At 41.4% G+C, this 24659-nt stretch overlaps 4 protein-coding genes and 1 long non-coding RNA gene across 5 annotated transcripts; 3 read left to right on the top strand and 2 right to left on the bottom strand.

Moving 5' to 3' along the window:
* Window positions 1-495: 495 nt before the first annotated feature.
* LOC118311714 (uridylate-specific endoribonuclease C) lies at window positions 496-5800 on the bottom strand. Its single transcript, XM_035635776.2, has 7 exons — window positions 5696-5800; window positions 4235-4334; window positions 3606-3717; window positions 3373-3494; window positions 2481-2593; window positions 1731-1884; window positions 496-1649 (listed from the first exon to the last, which is right to left on the bottom strand). The coding sequence occupies exons 1-7, from the start codon at window positions 5704-5706 to the stop codon at window positions 1389-1391; spliced, it is 873 nt and encodes a 290-aa protein (XP_035491669.1). The 5' UTR covers window positions 5707-5800; the 3' UTR covers window positions 496-1388.
* A 584-nt stretch (window positions 5801-6384) lies between these two features.
* On the top strand, window positions 6385-10173 carry pak1ip1 (PAK1 interacting protein 1). The gene is made up of 10 exons (XM_035635775.2): window positions 6385-6704; window positions 7014-7176; window positions 8257-8377; window positions 8499-8573; window positions 8674-8726; window positions 8809-8954; window positions 9135-9232; window positions 9367-9466; window positions 9738-9867; window positions 10031-10173. Exons 1-10 carry the CDS (start codon window positions 6627-6629, stop codon window positions 10138-10140), a joined length of 1074 nt encoding a protein of 357 aa, XP_035491668.1. The 5' UTR covers window positions 6385-6626; the 3' UTR covers window positions 10141-10173.
* A 609-nt stretch (window positions 10174-10782) lies between these two features.
* On the top strand, window positions 10783-12269 carry LOC118311715 (transmembrane protein 14C). Its single transcript, XM_035635777.2, has 4 exons — window positions 10783-10972; window positions 11678-11779; window positions 11894-11981; window positions 12105-12269. The coding sequence occupies exons 1-4, from the start codon at window positions 10897-10899 to the stop codon at window positions 12160-12162; spliced, it is 324 nt and encodes a 107-aa protein (XP_035491670.1). The 5' UTR covers window positions 10783-10896; the 3' UTR covers window positions 12163-12269.
* LOC118311709 (serine/threonine-protein kinase MAK-like) lies at window positions 12222-20415 on the bottom strand. Its single transcript, XM_035635766.2, has 15 exons — window positions 20136-20415; window positions 19411-19465; window positions 18820-18941; window positions 18101-18183; window positions 17737-17869; window positions 16612-16783; window positions 16332-16499; window positions 15811-16122; window positions 15163-15389; window positions 14959-15080; window positions 14717-14830; window positions 14507-14581; window positions 13566-13736; window positions 12978-13076; window positions 12222-12878 (listed from the first exon to the last, which is right to left on the bottom strand). Exons 1-15 carry the CDS (start codon window positions 20294-20296, stop codon window positions 12715-12717), a joined length of 2178 nt encoding a protein of 725 aa, XP_035491659.2. The 5' UTR covers window positions 20297-20415; the 3' UTR covers window positions 12222-12714.
* LOC118311718 lies at window positions 14776-23062 on the top strand. The gene is made up of 3 exons (XR_004794056.2): window positions 14776-15042; window positions 15169-15410; window positions 20893-23062. It is a non-coding gene; the product is annotated as an uncharacterized LOC118311718 (long non-coding RNA).
* The last annotated feature ends 1597 nt before the right edge of the window (window positions 23063-24659 follow it).

The following is a 24659-nucleotide window of genomic DNA, read 5'->3' as shown; positions in this document are numbered from 1 at the left end:
AGGTGATTTCTGGAGTAAGGAAGAAGGAAAACACAACTTCAGTGTGAAGTGTACACAAGTTTGTGTTCTACACTCAGTTTGGCAGTTTATTACGTACACCTACTGTAGATAAATCTAATACCGTCTATCAGTGGATTGTATTAGTTTGTCATCCCCCATTTATATAATTAGTAGTAGTGTTTGAATTTTTTATTTTTTATATTCATTGTCAGTTGATCTGTGGATTTATTTGTACCACTCTACTTCCCTGGTCATTGATTAAACCTTCAGCTTCTCAATCATTCCTGTCACATCTGTGACATTTCTTTGTAAAAAAAACAATTTTATTACAAAGATTATTTTTCTGTCTACATGGGTAGGCAAAGTAGAGAAACTATTTTTGTAAAATGCAAAACAGCAACAGCCTAAATAAACAACACCACACATTACATAACATCCTCCAAAAGGACCAGACAGTTGAATCAAAGTCCTCTCTAAAAGAAACAACACTTTATATTATTCATGCAGGTAGGATTTATTGAAGGACAGTTACATTAGTCTGTGAAATGTCAAAAATATATAATTTGACCTTAAACAATAATTTGAGACTTTGTCATTTATTTCATAAGCGTCACATGTTTGATAATGAAAAATCTTAATCTAAACAATAATTCTAACTACAGTAAAAGTAGTGCAGTAAAATCACATAAAAGTATACAATAGCACAACATGGAAATACTTAATACGAGTACCTAAAAATTATATATAATTCTTAATCTTTAACTTTCATCTCAAAATGTAATTGGGGTTTTACCGTCACTGGCAAAGAAAACACTTGGAATATATTCAATGATACGAGGCACTTGATTTTAAAACAATATAAATCAAAAATAAGGTTATTCATTCTTCTTTTTTTTTTTTTTACAGAAAACTGTTGTCCGGTGATAGTGCTGCCAGGTTACTAAAGCACTACTGAATTTTTTTTTGTGGCAGATTGTTGTGTGATTAAAATTATACCTGGAGTAAAACGATTTATGGTAAAATCTGTAACTTTTAGTTTCGTTTCAGCCCTCGCGCCTGCTGCCTGACAGACGGAGATCAGGGCAACAACAACAAAAACGTTTCCTACATAGACAGCTATTAGGGGATAATGAACATGTAACAACTAGATCGTAAACAGAGAAGGTTTTATATAAAATAATATACGATTGCACACAATTGTACAAAGAAGATCATAGAAATGTGATTAATAACGACTTATATTCCTTCCATCATATCAAGCCTCTGCTCGGTATAGATAGTTAAAGCCTGACATTTAGTGCAAAGAGAACCTGATCCAGGTATGTTTTCAGATTATGCTGTATAGACATGAAGCCAAAGATTTGTAACAACAAAAAACATGTGAATTATTACAAATCCCTGTTGTTGCTGCTGAGCAGTTTGGGGAAAGACGTGCCGATGGACCGGCCGTGCCGATACACGACCAGCTCCAGCTTGTACTCGTCCACCTTCACCACCACAGACGTCATCTTCTCAGTGGACATGAGGAAGATGATGGTGAAGAGGGCCACCTCGAACTCCGGACTGACGCCAATGAAGCAGCCGCCAACGGGTTTCACCAAGCCCTTACAGCTGAACTGCAGGTTCAGGACATGGTCGTCTTCGTCAGGCTATAAAAACAATGACATAATAAAAAGTTCATAAGAGAAAAACATTCTGGTATTTTCTGTTCAATGTGAACATTTTCTTACTGTGTCTTTGTTGTCTCTTGCTTTGTAACCTTTGTAGTCAACGTGGCCGTGTTTTTCCTGCAGGTAGAACTGGACCCAGTTGTGAAGACCCATGATCTCCTGGCCAAATTTGGTTTCTCCAACGAACACGTGTTCAAATCCGCAAGAATCTTCACTATGAAGAGAATAAGGTCAGTATGTTTAGTGGCAGGTTTATTAAGTGTCCTTGCACGTCCCCGTTTGTCCAATTAGAGATTATATCGTATCTTCTGTTGCCTTAAGAAAGTGCCATTTAAGGTTAAACAACCTGCTACTCTCTTTATAAAAAAAAACAGTCAAAAAATTCAAAAAGACATGATTTTTTTGAATTGACTTTAAGATTCTCTTAAAAATAAATTAATAAAATGATGAATTCCACCCAGTGACATCCAATTACATTATTTTCTCTTTTGTGTGAATGTTCATGTTGGACCTTGGAGATTGTTGATATAGTTAAAAAGGTATGTTGCAGAGCAGTTGTCGGATGACAACTAACCATAACCTTAGGAACCAACGATAACTATAAGCAATTAAAAGTTTGAGGAAAAATCTGTTGTTTCGACCTTAAGTAAAGATATTTTCCTCCTTTTATATTTATCTTTTCCCCCTCTATTCAGCCTCCAAGCATGGCCATTGCATACAGTTACAATAACTTAACATAAACACAATGCAATGGGCCAAAACAATGGTTTAAATGTAGATGAGCTGAATGCTACTCCAGTTAGAACTCACCCTCCACCTCTCTCCCTGTGGTAGAGACGGAACCAGATGTCATACAGCTGTCTTTTGAACTGTGCGGGGTCTGATGGCGATTGCCCCATCCGGACCAGATACTTGTGAGCGCACTGCGAAGAGAGAAAATAAACAACGTGTAATGACCTTTTGAGGCTTTCAAGTGGTTTGAAGAAACATCAGAAGCACAGACTACTGCAAACGGCACATATTGACAGATGAGACAGTTTGTCAGGCTAAAAACATTGTACCATTTGAAACAGAAATGTAATTATTGACCTTGGAAGCGGTTTTAAACATTTCTATACACAATAAGATAAGTGCAAAAAACGGTCAAGATTATCTCGTTAACAGATTTAAATTCTTATTGAGCAATTTAATAAATGTAACTACATTAACAGATAGAATATGGACATACAGCAAACAAACAGGTATATACAGAATTGAAATAATTATCATAATACAGTTATATTTCCCCAACAAACTCTAGTGAAAAAGAGATGTTATGGTATTTTATATTGTGATAGCATATGGTGTAAAGTTGCACAATAATAATCTAGAGTTTTGAAGGTAAACACAGAAAATCTGTAGCTGTTATTTAATGTGAATATTTTCTTCTGTGTTAAAATGCTTCTTATCATAGTGGAAAAGACTAATTCACTTAATACTTAATATCATGCTATCATGCTAAGATAAAATTGTTGGGCCTGATTTTACCTGTAACTAGAGAGTCCTGAAACTCATCAGTGAAAAACAGCCTGACGCTCTTTCAGCGTTGCCGGCGGTAACCAGGATGTGTGAACAGCTGCAGTGTAGAATCAGTGTGTCGTAACTGTATTATGATGACAGGTGTGTTTCCCAGACCCACTCGGCTCTCTGAGAGTCACTGCACCTTCATGACATCCGTCTCCAGTAAGGAATTGATGAAGAGCTTGTTCTCCTGCAGCTCCTCTGAAGTGACCGTCTCTGACACGCCCGTGGACATCTCATAGTTGTCCAGCAAGTTGATGAAATCTGCATGTAAATGACACGAGCTTGTTAAAAGTGCGTAAATGTGGTTCTAGCAAACAGGCACGTGCAATGGGTAAATTGAAAAACAAAATGACATAGACTGCGTGAACTCACGTGCGTATGTTTCGATACTCTTGAGTTTGTCTTCGTTGACGTATGTGAAGAGTGGAGCCCTGGCTCTGTCTCTGGCATAGTTACTCCCCTGAGCCACATAACCTGCCCTCCCCTGGATGAAACACATGCACAGACAGACATCAGCAAGCGGTGTTGGTCAGAATTTGCAATACTGCCGATTCCTTGCACAATCTAAGCATGGGTGGGGCCTAACAAGGTCCTGTCAGGCTGTGCTAAGACTCTGTGTTGCTTTCAGCATGTTCACCGCCATGTCTTTCGCATGTGTGCTGCTTGGCATGCTAGGCTTTAACCATACACTAAAGAATTGCAAACTTTTTTGGGAAACCGTAAAGTTTTGACCTGACGATGGTGTTTAGATGTGAATCACTTATGGCCACAGTTTATCCATCTTCTAATGGCTACTTCCAGCATGACAATGCACCATGTCGTTTCAAACTGTTATCATAAACATGACACATGACAGTCCCCAGTTACATGGACCAGAATATTGCCAACATCTTGTGGAGTCCATGCCACGAATGGCAAACAAGATTGGGGTTTGCAAATAGCGTCTTTATCCTTGGCTGGATGTTTTGCATTGCAGAGAAGCAAAGACTTCTGGAGCCGACCTGTAGGGAAATGATGTAGTCCGTCCCCGGCCGGAGGCGGTTGCTGTCCAGTTGCCAGAGTTGGTTTAGCACCTCAGCGAGCTCCTGGTTGGCCTGTTGACTGTGAAGAGGCAAAGAAAATAAATGAACGCAAGAAATATTAGTAGAATATGAATAGAAAATACTTACAAAAAATGTAAAACAGCCAGCCTGCCTACTCTAATGGTTTAAAAGTTCAACGATAAACATATTTTCTTAATCTATAAATGATTACCTATAGGTTGTGATATTTTTAAATTGACGTGATGATTTCCTTGTTATCCTTGACTGACCTGCTAGTTTTTTGTTTTGTTTTTTCCCAGCAGCAGCTTTTAATAAACGGCCACATTCAAACCTTCGTCTACTGTACGTGGAGTTGGAGGGGAGGTGTCCTGCTGTACGTTATATCCTGGGAGGAACAAGTGATGAAGGGGACGTCTGTCTTCATACTTTTCACAGCCAGTATGTGGTCTGGGGGAGTTCTCTGTTTTTTCTTAACTGCCAATGATTAATTCAGCAGTTTAAACAATCACACGCGCTAACGTCGTCAAGGAAACCCCCCTCCTTCTCAAACTTTTGATGAGATTGTGTCGCTTGATTTACTCGTCCAGATAATTGTATTCAACAGGAAGTTGCTGTGGCTCGAAAAACTGTATATTTCATGTTTCAACATGTTGATTGTTTGAAATATAGGCTAGAAATGTATGAAAGATATGTATAGTATAGCCTTGTCTGATATTTAGGGGTCAATTCACCAAAAAATACCTCATTAGCATGCATGTAAACATTTTTGCATCGGCCCAATCTCACCATACGATATACCTCTTTTTTATTGCTGAGAAAAAGAGACACTGAAATTGAAGAAATTCAAAAAGCTCAATAACTGCCACACGCTTCCTGTCACACAAACAGATTACCGCCACATTGGAGGGAGTAGAAAAAAATAAGATGAGTAAGAAGCAAATGACAGGAAGGGGCACATACTGAGACAGAAACTTCTCTGTTCTTAAATCAGATGTGAATATCACAAGGGAGAGAACAGCTGCAAGTGTTGTTGGCTGGTTCTGATCAACTGCATGTCCTGACTGTTGCATAACTGTAATTACTACCAGACCCTTTCACACACACAAACATCCAAACAACAGCTTTCACACTAAACAAAAACATCCAGATATTAACCTCTGCACAAACCACGTGCTCTTCTGGAAAACTGGAAACTAAACTTGTTTTCATCTTATTCACAACAACACACATCAGCAGTGTCACGTTAAATGCGCAGCCAGTGTTTACATCACATATTTCTGTCTTGAAAAGAGTCATTGTGATCTAAAATGTCACCTCTCAGCTGATCACAAACATGCAAAAAAAAAGATCTAAAGAAAATAAACTTTTTAAAGACAAGTTGTTCTCCTGTATTGAGCATTCAAAAAAAGGAACACTTACCCTCTTGCCATGTTTCCGTGGTGTGGAGAAGATTAGTCGTACTTCTCACATCCCCTGACAAACCTCCCGTTTCATGGGGACAGTTATCTGAGGCGTGGATCATGACATCACAGCCAATAACAGGACGGGGGAGACGCCAACGCCCCGCCCCCTCAAACAAGCTGACTTTTTGTCATCAATGCAGAAGAAGAGATGAACACTTTGGATTAAGTTTTTTACAAATTGCATGAAATTTTCCGCTCCTGAAATAGATGAAACAATATTTATGATATTTGCCAGTGACAGCCACTGAAGCCACTGACTTGACAGACTGACCCATTTTAATATTTTGGTAAAATAATCAAAGATTTGAAAAAAAAAGCTGTTGTTCCAACAACATGGATGGAAATTTGGGCTAATAACTCACAATCCACAAATATATATACTGGATATACGATAATTAACATATTCAAAAGAAACCTCAAGATTATTTTACAATATATCCTCCTATCTATCTATCTATCTATCTATCTATCTATCTATCTATCTATGGGTAATTTTGATTAAAATCCACAATCATCCACTTCACCCACAAGAAGGAAATTCAAAATATCTCAACTACTCAAATTGCTCAAAATTAGAGAAATAACTTTTTTAAACCGGCTTTTATTTTGAAAAACCACCTCTGCCAGCTAATACTTTTTGCGCATGAGCCACAGCCTCACACGTTGTTTTGGCTGTGGACGTGTGTTTAGCTAACAGAGGCGTTTGATTCAGTTTCGTCCCCGTCCTCGTTCACGTCGTAACGTCCCGCTGCGTCTCTCGTGTGTGTGTGTGTGTGTGTCTGGTTGAACTTGTGTGTTGGATGTCACTGAAACCCAAGTGACGCATTTTGGACAGAAGAAGTCTGAAGTCTGAAGGAAGCTAAGTGGCTAAGTGGCTAAGCGGCAGCATGGCGGCGGTGCTGGAGCTGGTAGCCGGGAGCTACGAGCAGGTCGTGTTCGGTTACCGGGTGAAAACGGATGAACATGTAAGTCGGAGTCTTATTGTTGTTGCTTTATCATAGTAATCTTTGTAAATGTCACTGTCGAAGATTTGACAACAACCTGAAATGATGAAAAAAAAGTTCAGTGCCCTTTAATGGAGATGATGGGAGAGAGTACCCTCACATGTTTTCATGCATATGAATTTTCAAATCAAAATGTCCCTCACATACTCTTACCTACCTACATACCTACTTAATGTTGTGTTATTATTGTTATTATTATTATTATTATTATCACCATCATCAGCATTATTATTATTCATAATATTATTATTCATATTTTTTGTGATGCAGGAGTGGACAGCCAAGGCGGACTTCACGCATCACGCCCACTCAGCCTCCATCTCGGCGGCGGCGGCCAGCGAGAGGTTCGTGGTCACGGGCAGCAGAGATGAGACCATCCAGCTGTACGACATGAAGAAGAGGGTCGAGCACGGTGCTCTGCTGCACCACGACGGTGAGCATCTCTGGGGTTACTGGTTTTAATTCACACGGGGTCTTCCTGAAAGTCTCTGTTTTAATATTCATATGACAATTTTATCTCAAAGATGCAGTCCAGTGAGAGAGGAAACTGCACATGGGAAGTGGCTGAGGATGAAGACAGTTATTAGGGTTTTAGTGCCATCACAATATAATTGTTGTTTTGCTCAGGACAGATGAAGCGACCGTCGACACAACTCCCCAATAATAATATATCCACACGCACATGAACATTTTAAGATACACAAAGTACCAGTGATGTGCAGGTGGTCAAATAACCTAAACACACAAAAAGGAAATATGCAAAATGTTAATAAGTACAAAAACCACCAACTGTCTGAAAACAAAAAACTTTTAGTTATAAAGTGCCACATATTTACCAGATGTAGAACTTAATTGTCTGAACCTCCTCAAGGATCAGAGGATGCTGGATGAGATTCATCTCTAAATCCATATTAAGGTAATTTAGATTCAATCTAAAGGTTTTTCCCCCTGATTTGTTGATGGAGTGAAGTTAGCACACTTAGTAAAATAGATATGTAACCTTCCAGACCATAGCTTTATTTACGCCCATCATTTCATGAGACTGTGCAAAAAAACATAATCTCTCTTTGGATTTGATAATGATCATTAATTTTTGAATTTGTCTAGACAAGACATGCTCAATAACACTTTTAACACTCAGAATTTAATGATATGCAACATGCTTTTTAAACAAACAATTAAATTCCCGTGGCTTGTGTTGACTTTTCCAGATTTTTACATTTCCTTAAAACCCAGCAATCCTTTTATCTAAATTTGTGAAATCCAGTTGCTTTCTTTCTTCTCTCACGTTATTTAATATCCACTTCTCCAGACCACCTGCATCACTTGTGGTCTAGTCACTGTGGGACACTGATTCATGATGTCGTTTGAAATGAATAACTGTACGTTTATCCAGACAAGCTTCACAGACTTTAATTGTTTTCTTGACGACGTAGAAGTACGTCACAACAAAAATCTTTACCTTTTTTGCTTAACTCTAAAGAAATTTAATCCAGTGTCTGTAATTGCAAAGGCACCATCACCTGCCTGGAGTTTTATGGAACGTCCCATTTGCTGAGTGGAGGAGAGGACGGACTCCTGTGTGTGTGGAGCACAAAGAAGTGGGAGTGCCTGAAGTCCATCAAAGCTCACAAGTAAGTGCAGACACACACACACACACACACAAACACACACACAGAGGTATGATTGTTGTGTTGTATTTTGTTGGATGTGATGTTTCAGTGGAACCTGCTTCATCCTCTTGTTCTTGTTCAGAGGCCACGTCACGTCGCTGTCCGTCCATCCTTCTGGGAAAATCGCCCTTTCAGTCGGGACAGATAAAACTCTCAGGTATAAATCCACAGCTCTGCTCCAAAGTCACCGTTGTGTGTGTGTTTCAGTTAACAGAGACAAAAATGACTGTTGCATCTTTTTTTAAAAATCTTTGTAGAACGTGGAATCTGATTAATGGAAGATCAGCCTTTATCAAAAACATAAAACAGAGTAAGTTTCATTGTGACGATGATGAACTGACTGACATTTGAATTGACCTTGGACTCATTATTATTCTCGACACGTTTGACAGATGCACACATCGTTAGATGGTCTCCAGATGGGAGTAAATATGTGGTCGTGGCGGACGACAAGGTGAACATCTACGACCTGGAGACGGCCTCAGTGACGGCAACGGTTACAAACCCCAAAAGGATCTCGTCCATTAAGTTCTTAAATGTAAGTTCTCTGACTGTTACTACGAACTTATTGACATACCTGCACAAACAGTGACTTTTCTGAAGTGATACAGAGATTGTTGTGGTTTTCTCACCAAAATACGACAGTCATTCATGTAGAATAAGAATATGCCACCTGTAAGTTTCGATAGATATTGTATTCTGCTTTTTTTGTCTTCAGGACTCCCTCCTGGCCGTCGCAGGAGATGATGAAATTGTGAGGATATGTGAAATGGGAAAAGAGGAATTTGTTTGCGAGTTCAAGGCTCATGAAACCAGGTAATGTTTTATGGTGCTTGAATAATATTTCAAAATTATTTGGAGCTACAGTTCCGATGATGGGTAGAGAATATTTTCTTAGTGAAATAAATTTTTTATGTGTATTGTCTAACTTTTAAAAAATGTGACCTCAGGGTGAAAGCAGTCGACAGTTTTCATATGGAGGATTACTGCGTGTTGGTGACGGCTTCAAACGACGGATTCATCAAAATGTGGAAACTCCATCTTAAAGAGGCAAGTCAGAAATGTAATTTGTGGACAAATGAGTCAAGGCCATTTACTTGGGATTTTAACCACAACTTAAAAAATTGACTGGCATACTCACAGACTAATACAATTTTTTAAACAATAATAATGGCTACAATCAGATTTATATATTCCAATTTAATCCGAGAAGTAGTTACATACACATCTGTAAAAGAAAGAAACAAAGATTAGCAAAATCACAATGTTGTTACCTGCTGAGCTGCTGATCATCTAACGATGTACCGGTGTCGTCCAACAGGAGCTGGAACCTCCCACGCTCCTCGGGGAAGTGAACACAACAGCCCGGCTGACGTGCCTCGCCGTGTGGAAACCTTCGTCGGCGCCGCAGATCGCTGAGGAACCTGCAGCCGAGGCGACAACATCCGAAGGTGAAGTGCCGCGAACACCGGCTGCGTTATCGTATTATTTCGTCTAACAGTCTTCCTTTGGAAATTAAAAAGTTTCAAAAATATATGTATTAATATATAGTATTAATATTTTTTTCTATCACGTCTTGTTCAACATTTGCCGTCTGCTCTCGTCCGTCCACAGAACTGGCTCGAGAACTTTCAAAGAAGAAGAGAGTTCGAATTTCGATGGAAGAGGTCATTCTAGAAGATGAGAGCAAACCCAAAAAGAAGAAAAAGGACGGTGGAAAATAAAACGAGCAGCAATAAAACCAAAATCTTTTTAAATATCTCTCCATGCACTGTTTTATATCAGAATTTTCTTTGTTTGTGCCTTTGCCTGTGATCGCCACTGGGAGGTGCTAAATCACAGTTTGACATCTTTCAAGTTCTGATTGTATTTATGTGATAAAAACTTTTTTTTCTGTCGATACTGAAAAAAAAAGATGGGTGAGAATAAGACGGCCAATAATAAATTGTTTTATAGTCCATGCATTTGAGAGGTATCAGTACAGTTAAATGTGTGGAAGCCCTTCATTAATTTAAATGACGTTTTGACCTTTCACCCGACACCGCAACAGATATCAGCCGGTCTGCCTTTCTCGAACCTCCTCTCAAACTACTACTTTTAATCTGATTCAACATACATTTAAAGCTGGTTCCACTAATATTTTGATTTATTTGTTCATTATATATTCCGTTACGCGCAGAGGTTTTTTTCTGTTACTTCCTTCCCCTTTGATATAAATGGGGTGAACAAAAAAAAGTGACTCCTGTCTTAATAATGTTACTAACTCTGTTTGAAAATGAAGTATCGTGCCTCAGTCTGTGACTGCAGCATGTAGCCTGACAAGAATACTTTTATTTTGAAAATTATCACTTGACTCCGGAAGTGTGTAAATCTTCGGGAAGTTTGGGAAAGTCTGGTGAGATTGTTGTGAAGTGTTGACTTGAGACGATAAACAGACTCTGGTCCTGGTTCTGGTCCTGGTTCTGGTCCTGGTTCTGATCATGGCTCTGGACTGGATCGGGCTCAGTTACTCTGTTCTGGTGACAGCAGGAGGAATCGTTGGTTATGTGAAAGCAGGTAAGGCCACACACACACACACTGACAGGTACATTTATAACTTTACTATGAATTAAAACAGGTCATCAAATATAAACTGGTATATTTGGAGAAGTATTCATGAAAAATAGCATTTACTTGTACTATAAGATAAAATAAACGGGGAAAATTACTTCTATTATATTTTACAGGCCTAATATCTTACATGTTTTTTCTTCTAATAATTTCAGAGGTATTTATTGTACCTTTTAATTCACCACATGTATCTGATTGCTGTGGTAACTGGTTCATTTTTGAGATTAAAGTTTCAATTAAAAATAACCTATAACCTATAATAAAGCATTTTGAGTCCCCGGTCATGTCCCAGATATCTATGAGTTGATGTCATTTCCAACAATAAGAGACAATTCCATAACTTTTTTTGGAATCCTGCAAACAAACAAACAGACTGAACCAATCACATAACCTCCACATAATGGAAATAAAAGGGGGGGGGGGGGGGGCAAAATATCAGAAGCACTGTAAACTAAAGCCTCCAAAATGACCATCAAGTCCATTCATAGCTCTCTAACAGTTTAACATGCAGGTACAATATATTGAGCAGGGACGTTGAAATATGTATAGGTGTTCCTAATAAACTGGTAACCATGGCGACAATGTAGGCAATCATATTCATATGGACAAAGTTCATGATAAAAGCGAACCTTGTTGTGTTCTGCTCCGCAGGCAGCGCCGCCTCTCTGGCTGCAGGGCTCCTGTTCGGCCTGTTGGCCGCAGTCGGCGCTTATCTGGCATCTCAAGATCCCAAGAATGTCTGGCTCTCGCTAGGTGAGCAGGTTCACTTTCTTTTCTTTTTTCAAACTGTGAAAGTCCCAGTGCAGCTTTTCACAAACGCATGGCAACAGAACATCTGTCTGTCTCCCTTCCGCCGCTGAAATGCAGGCACCTCAGGATGCCTGGCCGTCGTGATGGGACTGAGATTCCTCAGCTCCTGGAAGTTCATGCCGGCCGGTTTAATGACCTTGGCCAGGTGAGACACCGTCGTTACATATTTTGATAATCTCGTGGGTTAATAATTAACAATATCATGCAGCATGAACGTCACTTTTTCATGACTTTCTCCTGAGATAACTGTCGTCATCTCTTTTTCCAGTGGACTGATGATGGCCAAGATAATAACTGGGATGCTGAAGAGGCCGCACCAGTCCTGAAAATACTTAAATTCATCTGTGAATATCTGGAACATGAAAAAAAAAAAAAGGATCTGACATTCCCTTCTGTGTGATTTTGTATTAAAATCTTCTGTTAAAACAATAAACATGTTTTTTTTATTGAAAAATGTCTTTGGACAATACAACTTGTATAAGGAAAACGTATGACTCAAAAATGTTATGTATTTTGGAAAATACACAGAAATGGTTATAGTTAAAGGTTGTTTTTAAAATGTTAGGGGCTCTGCTTGCTAAATTAATCTAATGAGAAGGATTATCTTTGCTACACCTTAAAGCTTAAATCTTTATATCTGCTTTCTCTTCTGCTGTGAAATAAATACAAAAATAACCACTTTGGTTAATTTTTGTGGGTCATGACCCACTTGTACAACACCGAACAATATTTCATAACGTGGCAAATGTGACAACAACGTAGTGGGATATTACTGCACACTGTTGTGTGTCTGTTTCCTCTTGACCTCTGTGTGTTTTTTTCCTGGTCAAAGTTCAGCAGGAGTCTCTGGTGGAGCAGCGTCGCGCCGCCGCGCCTCACTACCGGTGACCTCCGTATTTGGCGGCCCAGTCGACCCGTCCGTGCACCGGCTGGGCGTTGGTGCTGCGTGAGAAGGTTTTCCTGCCGACAGAGGAGCTGCCGCCGCCGCCGCTGGATCCGGGGAACTGAGGATTCACAGATCTGCTCCTCCACCCTCCGTACTCTGGAATCAATAGCGAAGGAAAAAATGGGTGTTGAGGCAAAACTCTTTCCTCGTCACTCATGGTGCTGATTCATTTAATTATCTAATAATTTTTTGTACCTTCATTTGAGGGTGCCAGTTTGTTTAGAGAGAGCGTGTTCTTCTTCGTTTTGATCTTGGAGTCAATTCTCAGGTCAGCAGTTGAGGACAGATCAACTACTGGATCCACAAAAAGACAAAAAAGAGAAACATTTTATTTAAAAATATAAATATAACCACATTAGGTTCTGATAGTAGTAGTTCTGTTGCAACAGTAGCAGTAGTCTTCTCAGTCACTTAAAGGAAACTACTGCATTCTTTCCAACACCAGGGGGCGCTTCTCTACAGCACGGTGAAAGAGTGAAGATGCTGACGTCAGCGACTTCGGGGGAGAATCTCCCCAAATGCTAATTGACTTTTTCGCGACATCACGTCGCGCAAATAGTGAAGGGAATTTTGCGTTATTGGCGCCACCTATTTGGCGTCTACTCACGTCTTTGCGTTGGCTTTGCATGTAATCTCAATGCTTCGCGCTGGGTGTGAACGCACCGTTAGAAGTTTGATAGCGTGAGAGAAGAGAGGGATGTGAAACTTATATCGAACCGGGACCTTATGGTCTGACTCGGGCCTGACTGACTGACACCGAGCAACAACTGAACCAAACTCAACTAAAGTCCGTCGGACTCGCCCATTCTTCTGTCTGCGGGCTGACACTGTCGGACTCGCTCGCAGAGACGCCTTCAATCGGGGCCAGTCTGGTCTTCTGTCGGGCCGCTCCCGGTTCGGTCCTCTGAGAGGGGGATTTGTACGTCCTGCTGACGGTGCTGCTCACGAATGAGTCTGGAAAACACGAAGAAATCCGTCCTGCATTGAAACGGCTTTAAATGTGGCTGAGGTGGAGAGCATATCAAACACTATTTAAAAGTTTGCATCTATATATATATATATATATATATATATATATATATGTTGAATATTGTATATATTGCATAGGTTTGCTTTTACAAGTTACAAGATTTGTTGTGTAAAATCTCAATCTTCAAAGTAACTACTAACTATAGCTGTCAGATTAAAGGGACCAGAGTAAGAAAAAAAGGGATATAAGTACAATCATTCATTCATTCATCGTCTACCGCTTTATCCATTTAAGGGTCGCGGGGGGTCGCTGGAGCCAATCCCAGCTAACATTGGGCGAGAGGCGGGGTTCACCCTGGACAGGTCGCCAGCCTATCGCAGGGCCACACACAGAGACGGACAACCATTCACTCTCACATTCACACCTACGGTCAATTCAGAGTCTCCAATGAACCTAACCATTCTGCATGTGTTTGGACTGTGGGAGGAAGCCGGAGAACCCGGAGAGAACCCACACATACACAGGGAGAACATGCAAACTCCACACAGAAAGGCCCTGGTTGAACCAGGATTCGAATCCAGAACCTGTGAGGCGAAGGTGCTAACCACTACACCACCGTGCAGCCTTATAAGTATAATGTGACATAGTATAAATACCCAACTATCTTAAATTGTACTTCTACGGTACTTGAGTAAATGTGCTTAGGTGTTTTCTACCACCGCCTCTGTCATTCGCAGGTGAATTTGAACGATACCTTTGGAAAGATCAACGTCCTCCAGGGCCTTTCCCTTCACAGGCTGCTTAGCTGTGAGCTCGGGAAGACTGGCATCTGAAAGCACACGAGGAGGAGGAGGAGGAGAAGACAACAGATAGAAATCACATATCTCCTTCACTACCGTGACAACCGATTCAGACGCACTGTACAGACGAGTTCTGACAGTTCTTACTCTCAACTCTTTCTTACCTTTGTCAAGGGGGAAGCCCGGGCGCTGTCCTCTGGCTGGGCCCGGGTCGTCCCACAGGTTTCTGCCGGTCGCCTGGCTTCCTACTCCTGAGGAGTTTCTTTTGGGATTAATGCCTGAAAAAGTCAAGACAGAATCCACTCACTGTACCTGAGGCCTCTCACACACACACACACACACACACACACACACACACAAACACTTTTTGTTTGGAGATGCAGCGGATCTTTTCGTTTCTTCTCACCTGGCAGATACCTGGCCTGGCGGAGGTAGTGCTGCTTGGCGGACAAAGACGTGGAGTCAGTTCTCTTGAGCCCCGTGTTGCTTGGTAACTTTGCCACTGTATTGCTCTTTGACTCTGGAAATCTGGACAGTAGAAAACCCCCAGTATTATAATATATATTTTAATAGAGAAATTACACTTTTGTTTTCTCTCTGGATCTCTAACCGACAGCTGTGTCCATCGAGTGTCCTGTCTCTCAGGGAGCTTCTGGTGGGTTTCTTGGAGATGGAAACTCCAGCGTCCACGTCGTCGTCGTCGTCGTCGTCGTCGTCGTCGCCGTTGCCGTCGCCGTCGTCCCAGCTGTCGACGGACTTGAAAGACGTCTGGCCCCATCGTCTCCGTCCAGTCCTGACTCCGGATACGCTGTTCTCCGCTCCGGCGGCTGCTCCTCGCTGGTGCAGGGAGTAGGGGAGGTATGATCTTGAGTTATGATGTGTTTTTATTTGCTGATAACTGTCGTGATACATCAGGCGAGTTGTTTAGACGAGGATTGTGGGTATTTCAGATGTTGACTGTATTCAGAGGAAGATCTGAGGAAGATCCTTGTTACTCGCAAGGTCACCATGGCAAATAAAATCCTCTAACGGGAGCTTCTAGGTGTACGGATCTTCTCCTCTTTTTAAATTTCAACACATGCCAAAGTTGTAAATCTGTGAGTCTAGAACAAATGTCACTGTCCCAGCATGAGAGTGAAAGGTTTAGTTAAAAGGTCTTTTCATCGCAGGCTTTGGTATGAACATACTGTACAGGAAACGATTCCAAAAGGCCTGAAAAGGTTCTGGCCTTCAGAAGCCGGACCTGACTGATACCTACGTGGTGCCAGCTCAGTGGCTGCCTGAGTTTCCCCAGGCTGAGAGGATCCTGCCGCCCCGCCGTGGCTCGCTGTTGTGCGTTCGGCTCCATGCGGTTCTGAGGAAGGGGGATCTCCTGCAGAGGCCGGTGCAGAGATCGGCCGGAGGTCCGTGACCCCGTCCGGGCTTCGCTCGGCCCGCCGGACTCCGGGTCTGTCCCGCAGGGGGACAGCGGCTTCGGCTCCGACCTCTTTGTCTGGGCCTCGTGCTGCTCCGAGTTCTTCAAAGGAGCTCCGAGCGTCTGGCCAACATGGAAGTACGGATGCCGCAGAGCCTGGAACACGTGTGGTACAAACCAAGTAGGAAAAATAACACTTCAGTTCTAATCTTATTAGTTCATGTTCAAGCTCAACATTTAGATTTACCACTTAAAGGACCAACGAGACAAACCACCAACATCAGTCAGTTGTCTTTACTTTAATCTGATCTTTTTTGTCTATTCGAACTAAACTATGTGAAAACTCAATTGGGTTTCGAATGTACCTGAGCGGCACTCGGCCTTTTCTCGGGATCCCACTGTAGCATGTCCTTCATCAGCGCGATCGCCTGCTCGCTGGCGTTGGGGACCAGCGATCTGAGGCCGGTGGGGATACACTTTGGGAAGCGGAAGTTCATCGAGGCGCCCAGGTTGTAGCCCTCGGGCCAGTCCGACTGACGAGGCGGGGAACAGGCACGACGCAGCAAATGGATCAGTCGTTGAGTGTGTGTGCATCAAACACCCAATCACAGTGTCATCGTCATCATCATCGTCATCGAGGCTCACCTTCTTCAGCGTGCCCAGCACCTGGCAGATCTTGAAGATCTCGTCCACCTCGCTGTTGCCGGGGAACAGCGGTCTGAGGGTGTAAAGCTCCGCCGTGATGCAGCCGACGGCCCAGATGTCGATGGGCGAGCTGTAGGAGCTGGACTTCAGCAGAACCTCGGGGGCTCGGTACCTGGAATGACAACGTGATGGAACATGATGCACGTAGAGATTTAACTTTATTCTCGTTCAGGTTTAGGTTTGTCCTGCTACATTTCATAACTTCATGAACTAGTGTGTTGATCATCAATTACCCTCTCTAACCCTGGTGGTATTTATCCCTGTAGTTAGTTTTCTTCTTATTTGGATATCAAGATATCTGTCCCTGAGGTTCAACAACTTTTAAAATATGACATTAGGAAAATTAACAGCAGAATGAATACGTTTTATATAGAACTTCTTTCTATAAAGTAAAATAATCCCAAAGAAAAGACACTGGACATCTTAAAGGTAAAATTATCCATATTAATGGGACCAGTGTTTCTGGAATGAGATGTTGCTGTTGCATTAAAAAAAGTTATCATATATTTTAATGCAATTAAACCATAAAAACGATTGTGCAGTACATGAGAAAAATCTGGGTAACTAAAAACAAAACTATGAGTTCAATCAAGGGAGTGAAAATAACAAAATATGTCTTTCGTGTAATTCGGCTGAACATTTTAAGAAGTAAAAAAATCATATAATCAACAGAAAGATTAACATTGAACTTGTGAGTAGAAGAGGCAGAAGATTAATGTCATTATTTAGAATAAATAGAGGATGTATGAGCTTAATGAGCCAAATCAACCGCGACGCTGATTATCAGCCGTCTAGTCTGTCCGGTTTCCTCTCGGTGCTCTAAGTGGATTTACTGTACTCTCTCCCTTGTCAGTATCAATCGAATCCGCTCGTCTTCTGAAGGTGCACGCTAAGTGATTCTAGTCACCATGAGTCAGACGTTCGACTCAGGTCAAAGGTCAACAACGTCCAGTCCGGCACTGCTCGTCGTGGAGAAGGTTCCCTTTGTTTAATCTACAGGAGTTACGTGGATATACTATAAAGACATTTCAAATGTTAGCTTGTAAGAAAAATATTCACTCTCACCATCTCGTGGACACATAATCGGTGTACGGTGGCTGGGAGCGGATTTCCCTTGCCAGTCCAAAATCCGCAATCTTCACCAGCTCTGGGCCCATGCAGAGCAAGTTCTCCGGCTTCATGTCCCGATGGAAGTACCCTGAGACACACCAGTCAGTCTTATAAAAGGGTTGCTGTCGGCGATACATGTTGACATTTGCATTATTTCATGAAACCTCTATGTGTACTATTGCAACCACTGCAACCAAGACATCTCCATTGGTGCATATCAGAGTTAAAACATCGCTGACAAAATCAAAGACGTCAGGCCAAGTGCTTCAGGAAATGAGACGAAAAAGGAAAAGAGACAAGTTCGGGAGGAGTCTCTTACCGTGTTTGTGCACAAACGCTAAACCCGACAACACTTGGAACAGAATGTTCCTTATCTCACGTTCAGAAAACATCTTATCTTCCCTGGCGGCAGCAAAGAGGTGGAAGACAAAGGAGAGAGAGAGAGAGAGACAGAGACAGAGAGAGAGAGAGAAGAAGCGCGAACGTAAGAAAGAGAGGACAAAGAAAAAAGGGACACAAACACTCACGCCTTGTTGAAGTGAGCGAGAACGTCACCAACACCCACATGCACAGGAGAAACTGTGTTAATAGCAAAATATTGTTTTCCACTATAGACTTTGGTCTCCTCACAGCTCCTGTTCTCACAGGAGCACACGACAGAAGTGGGTCACTTCTGTTTGGTGATGCCTGACGCCTTATCAGCCGTCCAGCATTCATACCGGGTTTTTTTTAAACATTTAGACGTATTCATTTCTGCTTCGTCAATTAGTCGTGTACGTACGTCAGAGCAGCGCACGACAGCTCGATAACAGCGCAGGAGACGTGTCCGTTTTTCTTCTATCTGTACAGAAAAGGCCTCGCTGAAGTCACCTACCGTGCTCATGAATAACGGACAGTCCCTGTAATATCTGAAATGACATGTTTCTGACGACTGACTCGGGAAACAACTCGTCTCTGCAAAGAAACAAAGGCTGACGCACTACGACTCAGGCCCGCGTTAATGCGCGCGTGGCCGCTTGGCGTCCGACGGGCTCTCACCTTTCCCTCATGAGCTGGTAGAGGTTTTCTTCCATGTACTCGAAGACGAAGAAGAGGCGGTCGTTTTCCCTGATCACCTCCTTCAGTTTCACCACGTTGGCGTGGCTCAGCTTCTTCAGAGACTGGGAAACACAACGTTTTTACAACATTGAGACATTGAATAGAGTCTTTAAAAAAAATCCCCTCATCATCTCTGTGAATATTTGAAATGGCGAAAACAGACAGTCGTGTCTGAAATCAGCTCCTTCACTCATCTTGCCAAAGGCTTGTATATTTAAAAAAAAAAAAGAAGACATGCCAACAATAGTTTAACCGGCCAAAATAATTTCTCCCAAAAATAATCATCATGGAAATGACCAGAGAACATTTTGAAGTTGATTTCGACCTTGTTTACTGTCAGATTTTCAGTGTCTGGCAAACAGACAGTTTGGGACGACAGTCAGGATGAGGACTCATACAAATCTTCATTTTATGTGAATATACTTGCAATTTAAAATGAATCATTGGCAAATCTTTGTTGACATCAGTTGCTCCCTAATTCTGCTTTACCAGGTTGAATCGTTGATGGTTTTGAAAAATGATTTTTCTCACCTTCACTTCTCTCAGATTCAAACACTCATCCCAGGAATAGAACTTCCTCTTCATCCTGTTGAAAAAAACATTTTCCAATTATCTTATTGTTCATACTTCAACACAGTCAAAGTGCATCGAGTGTCAATGATCTGATCGTTGTTTCTTTGGAGATGTGGGTATTTTACAGATTTGTGGATTTGCTCATATTAACTATAATGTAAAAGCTGGCGAAATACATTCAAACTACCACATCCTTCATAAACCTTATATTGATATAATTTATACCCGTTATAGACTAGGATAATACCTTTCCGGTACTCAAGGAGCAACACTACGCGGGGTACTTTCACTCCGTTCACTGTCGTCACCAGGATCAACTTACACTATAACCTTACATTTACACACACACTGCCTGGTGGAGCCTCGTAAGACATTCATTATTAATTTCTCTCCAAAGACAGATTCTTAAAAAAACCCAGCACACGCTCGTCGTTAGATAGATTGACCGCGGGCAGTTGCTTGCATGTGCTCATCTTCAAAACGGTCTTAAACCCCCTTGTTGTTTTCCAGGTGCCTATTTCCTGCAAACGTGACGCAAGCAAGGTCAAAGAAAACCTTTTCCAACATTTTCAGTCATGATCTTTTCTTTTCTACACGCATGCCATGCCATGCCATGCCATGCGTGGGCCCAAAACGCCACAGCGCGTCCCCTGGTGCGGGTCGCCCGCTGGAGCCGCGCGCACCTCTTTATGGCCACCAGCTCCCCGGTGTCGCGGCTCTTTCCCAGGAGCACGCTGCCGTACGTGCCGTCCCCCAGCTGCCTCAGAGTGCTGTAGCGGGTCACGGTCCACAGAGGCGAGCCCCGCCTCCCACTCAGCGGCGTCCACTCCGGCATCACGGGCATCAAACGCGGGCGTTCGGTTCCTTTCGGCTTTCCTTTCTCTCTCTCTCCGCAGATTGGGCGGTGGGTGGGTGCACGTCTACCTGGCGAGGGAGAGTGGAGAGGTGACGCTGTGTTGGGACCCTGCCTGTTGCACTGCAGTGTCTCACCTATCCTCAGCTCTGAGCTGTAACCCTTGCTGCACTGTGAGGGAGGGGGGGGGGGGGGGGGGGTGGAGTAGAGTTGACATGAGCTTAAGAATGTGTGCCAGGAAACGGACGCACCGGGGAAGCTGCAGACGTGGGTTCTACCTCGTCAGGTCCACTGAGAAAAGAAAAACCTGCTGGCACCTGTGCGTCTCTAGTAACCAACACTGCTTTAGCTTCATTTGATCCAGGAGCAGGTGGCGCCTCCCCGGGCCTGTGTCCAACACGGGTCACGTGAAAGTGAGCCGGTGGTCCCGAGGGGTGTGAGTGAAAACACGCGCGTCTCAGTTTCAGAGATTATTCCGCCAAACTCTTCCCGAGTCCGAGCCCGGCTGCTTTTGGTGTTGAAGCTGCAAATATAGTGCAGTCGAGCAACCGTAATCAAAATGTCATTTCATCTCTTTTCATTGTCAGACCCGTTCTACCAGAGTGGGAGCAGAGGAGCCCACCAACCCTGTCAGCCCTGCTGAAAGATGGGATGCAATTAACGTGTAAATGCGTTTTATTTGATTTTGGAAAACGTTTCGAGATCATTTCCGGCCCATCTTCCGGTCTGCGGCTGAACATACAAAATCGAAAGGCACCGCATGTCATCTTTTTTTTCTTTTTTGTGTGTTTGTTTTTACATCATACATTTTGTTTGTCCAAAGCATGTTGGAGTACTCTCTTCTTTGAATGTTTTAATGTACATTGACCTGCCAAATGTACCAAATCCCTCAACAAACAGAGTTCGGGGGAAATAAATCAAACCTATCATTCGGCAAAGTCTTTCACACACAGATCCATGTGCTATTAACCATAATATGAACCTCTTGTCGTTGTTGACCCTGATTTCACTGTCATCAACTAAGCTTCTATCTACTGCTTTTCCTTTTTAAACGCAGTTAACCAACGTGTTGCAGTGCAGGAGTGGAGAGAGTAAACCTCGAACAGACTTGCCAGACTTGAACAAATTAGGGCCAGTGTATTTATAACAGACTGGGTCAAAGGAGTAAAACTAGTGCAAGTGCAGACAGTTAGAAAACGTAGCGACCCTTTTTAATATGGTGTCCTTTTTAAGGTTTTATAAGTCAAAATCAGTGTCTTTATCATTGGTTATTAATCAGATTTTAAATTTTTGGATTTATCCATTAATTCTCAGTCTCAGCAGTAAGGTCTGCATCATGGTCGGCGGCTGCAAATGTCCACAAAGTCATAAATAAAAAGTAAGCAAGGTCACGGCAAAAGTTCTTATAGTAATCCAAGTCAATGTCTGCAGGACTATTAATTAGTCTTTCATAAATAGACTGCGGTGTGGATGCTTTGCAGCTCTTTTTTTTTTTTCAAAGGTCAAAGGTCAAACAGTCCATTGGAGATTATTTCCCTGACTACAAGTTAGAAGACTTGTGCTTCAGGCTTATTCAATGATCCAAACACCTTGAATATTAGAATTATTTTTCCTTCCGCCTCCATTTTTTTCCCTTCTAAAATTCATATGCAATGTCTGGTACCAGCAATTCCCATACGCATACCTATTGTATATTATATATAGTTATTGTATATTATTATTACTTTTTTTCTATTATTGCCTCTATGTTATGCTGTGTTTTACTTCTACTCATAGACATTTCTTCAGCTCACTAGCACAGTCGTTCTTTATCTATTAGTCTATTTAAACTACATTAAGTGCTAAGGAGACAGACAGGCAGCCTCCTTATCAATGGCTTATATCTGATCTCTGAAAAATTAATGATAAACTATCATTAACTATCAATAGTGACAGTAGCCCTTTACAAAGAGTGCTTTATTTAAAATAACCTGGTTATACAGTGAGAATCTGAGTACAGAAGTTGAAATAAGATATTTTCCCACTGTCCTCTCTAATGCAGACCCGTGCTTGGAAATCAGCCATTATTATATACCATTACCCTTTATGAATAAACTCTATCATCTGATTTAGAGAATCAGCAGACAGCCAGCAACCCTGCTCCAAAGAGTAAATACAGGAGCTACAGAGGGCAAAGTAAGCACAACTATACCTGTCAAATACTTAAGTCCAACAAAATGATCAAACATATAATAAAGAATTAGTTAGAGCAGTAGACCTACTGTACCACAGGAGACGTTTCCGTAAAGGTGACGGGGATCGCAGTGATGGTCGCTGTGCAGAGATGCTCTCAGCTCCCTCCGTTTCCAGGGGCGGCTCCTGTCTCCTAGGCAACGCTCCGACTTTCCAAAATAAAATAAAAATAAATCCTATTCTCCTTCTGAATTAAGTACAATGTGTCTATTTACACCTTGTAAATATCTAATGATATTTCAAATGATAACGGAATACACAATGGAAAAATACACATAGATAATATGAGATATAATAAAATAATAAGTTTGCTGAGTTATATGAATTAAATAGCAGAGGTTAACATTTCACATGTATATTTTTTTATGCCATTTAAAGAAGCAGGTCCATTCAATAGCTGTTCCCCAATCGTACCACACATTTTTTGTTTTGTTTCAAGAAGTCCATGAAGTGCTCAGAAAGAAGAGGAAAAGTTAACTTGCATGAAAATGTACAAACTCCATTTGCTGATGAAGATCATGAGACAAAAACAAATAAAGGAATCTTGTGATGAGATTTGTTTTTGTCACTGTTTCCAAGGTCAAAACTAAGCGAAAGAGAGAAAAGGAGATACAGATAAAACATATAAATCAATTCAGACCTTTAAGCAGCTGCTCTGGACATGATTTCAGGCTTCTACTCAAAATATATGTAGAAATATCCGCCTTCACGAGCACGGTATGAAGCAACATATAGAATAATACAGTTGTTGTTGTTGTGCCAATTTGCAACACAAGGTCATGGGATCAAATCATTATTAAAGCAACAATGCTTGATGATATTGTGCATTAGTATCTCAGATTTACTATTATCTCTAAATAAGTAAAAGCGAAATGATGTTCTGTGAACATGATGTTCTTGCGGTCTGTCGGCCTCGGAGTAGGTACTCTGGCATTTCATCACTTTTATTGATCCAGATAGTAAAGGAAATCAAAACGTAAATACTAAATATCTTCTTTTTTTTACCACAATGAATTTTGTTACTTAACTTAACCTACTGCAAAGTAAAAACATAAGAAAGTGCAGTAGGCCTCTTGACTTTGAAATGTGTTTTCTTAATGCGCCATCTAGTGGTTCATTTCTCTCTCTACACCATTACGTGTAAATCCCTGTGACCCCTTGTAATCCCAGTTTTTTCCTCTGACCTGTGATTAACCATCCCTGTCATCATAGGAATCGGATTATTAAATATCTCATTCACTTGATCCACAGCTGGAGAAACAACATCACGGTGCAAGTTTAGATTCACCGTTAGAAGCTCAACTGAGAAGGAAACTGTGGGGAAAGTGAAAGTAAGATCTATTTTGTTATTGTAAAATGGATGTTGGTGCTTTTGTTTCAGAGCTGAATTACAGAATAACTCAGCCACTCAGACCATCCCATGGATCCCTATAGAAGTCCCAGAATCCACATTTGAAAAAACTGAAATTTCAGTCCACAAAAGAGCCCCAGGAATATTATCGGCCAACTGATTTGCGCCTTTAAATGTGCATTTATGTTTACAATTTATGCCAAATAAACGTTTGTCATAAGTTCTATGTACTTGGCTGTATTTGTATGTTCAATGTATAGTCATTCATGACAAAGCTCATGGTTTAAACTAAAATATCCAGCCTCAATTGCATTTCTTTGGCATAAATGTTTGATAACGAAATTTTAGGAATCATTGACGGATTCAAATATGTATAAATATATCGGCCGATGTATCGGCACCGGGAATCTTGTACTTCCCAAATATCGATATGGGCATCGGCCCCCACAAATCCATATCGGTCGGGCTCTAGTCCACATGTTGGACCCTTGAAGTTGTTGTAACTCTAGAAATTGATCCACTTCATTATAACACTTTGACAGTAGGAATTTTGAAAAAGTGATCTTAATAAAAATAGTAATAATAATAATAATAATCAAAAGGCTGACATACACCAATCATATTGGGCTTGTACATGGATGGGAGAAAGAATTAAGCATGAGGACATAATGCCTACATGATTTTATGAGTATCTATGGGAATTTACCAAAGAATATATATATGTAAAGGTGAAATCTTTTGATTTTTTCATTCCATACATTATACTCCAGT

The sequence above is a fragment of the Scophthalmus maximus genome, chromosome 5 (assembly GCF_022379125.1).
Source record: "Scophthalmus maximus strain ysfricsl-2021 chromosome 5, ASM2237912v1, whole genome shotgun sequence".
NCBI classification, from domain to species: domain Eukaryota; kingdom Metazoa; phylum Chordata; class Actinopteri; order Pleuronectiformes; family Scophthalmidae; genus Scophthalmus; species Scophthalmus maximus.
This window is presented reverse-complemented; position numbering and strand designations above follow the sequence as displayed.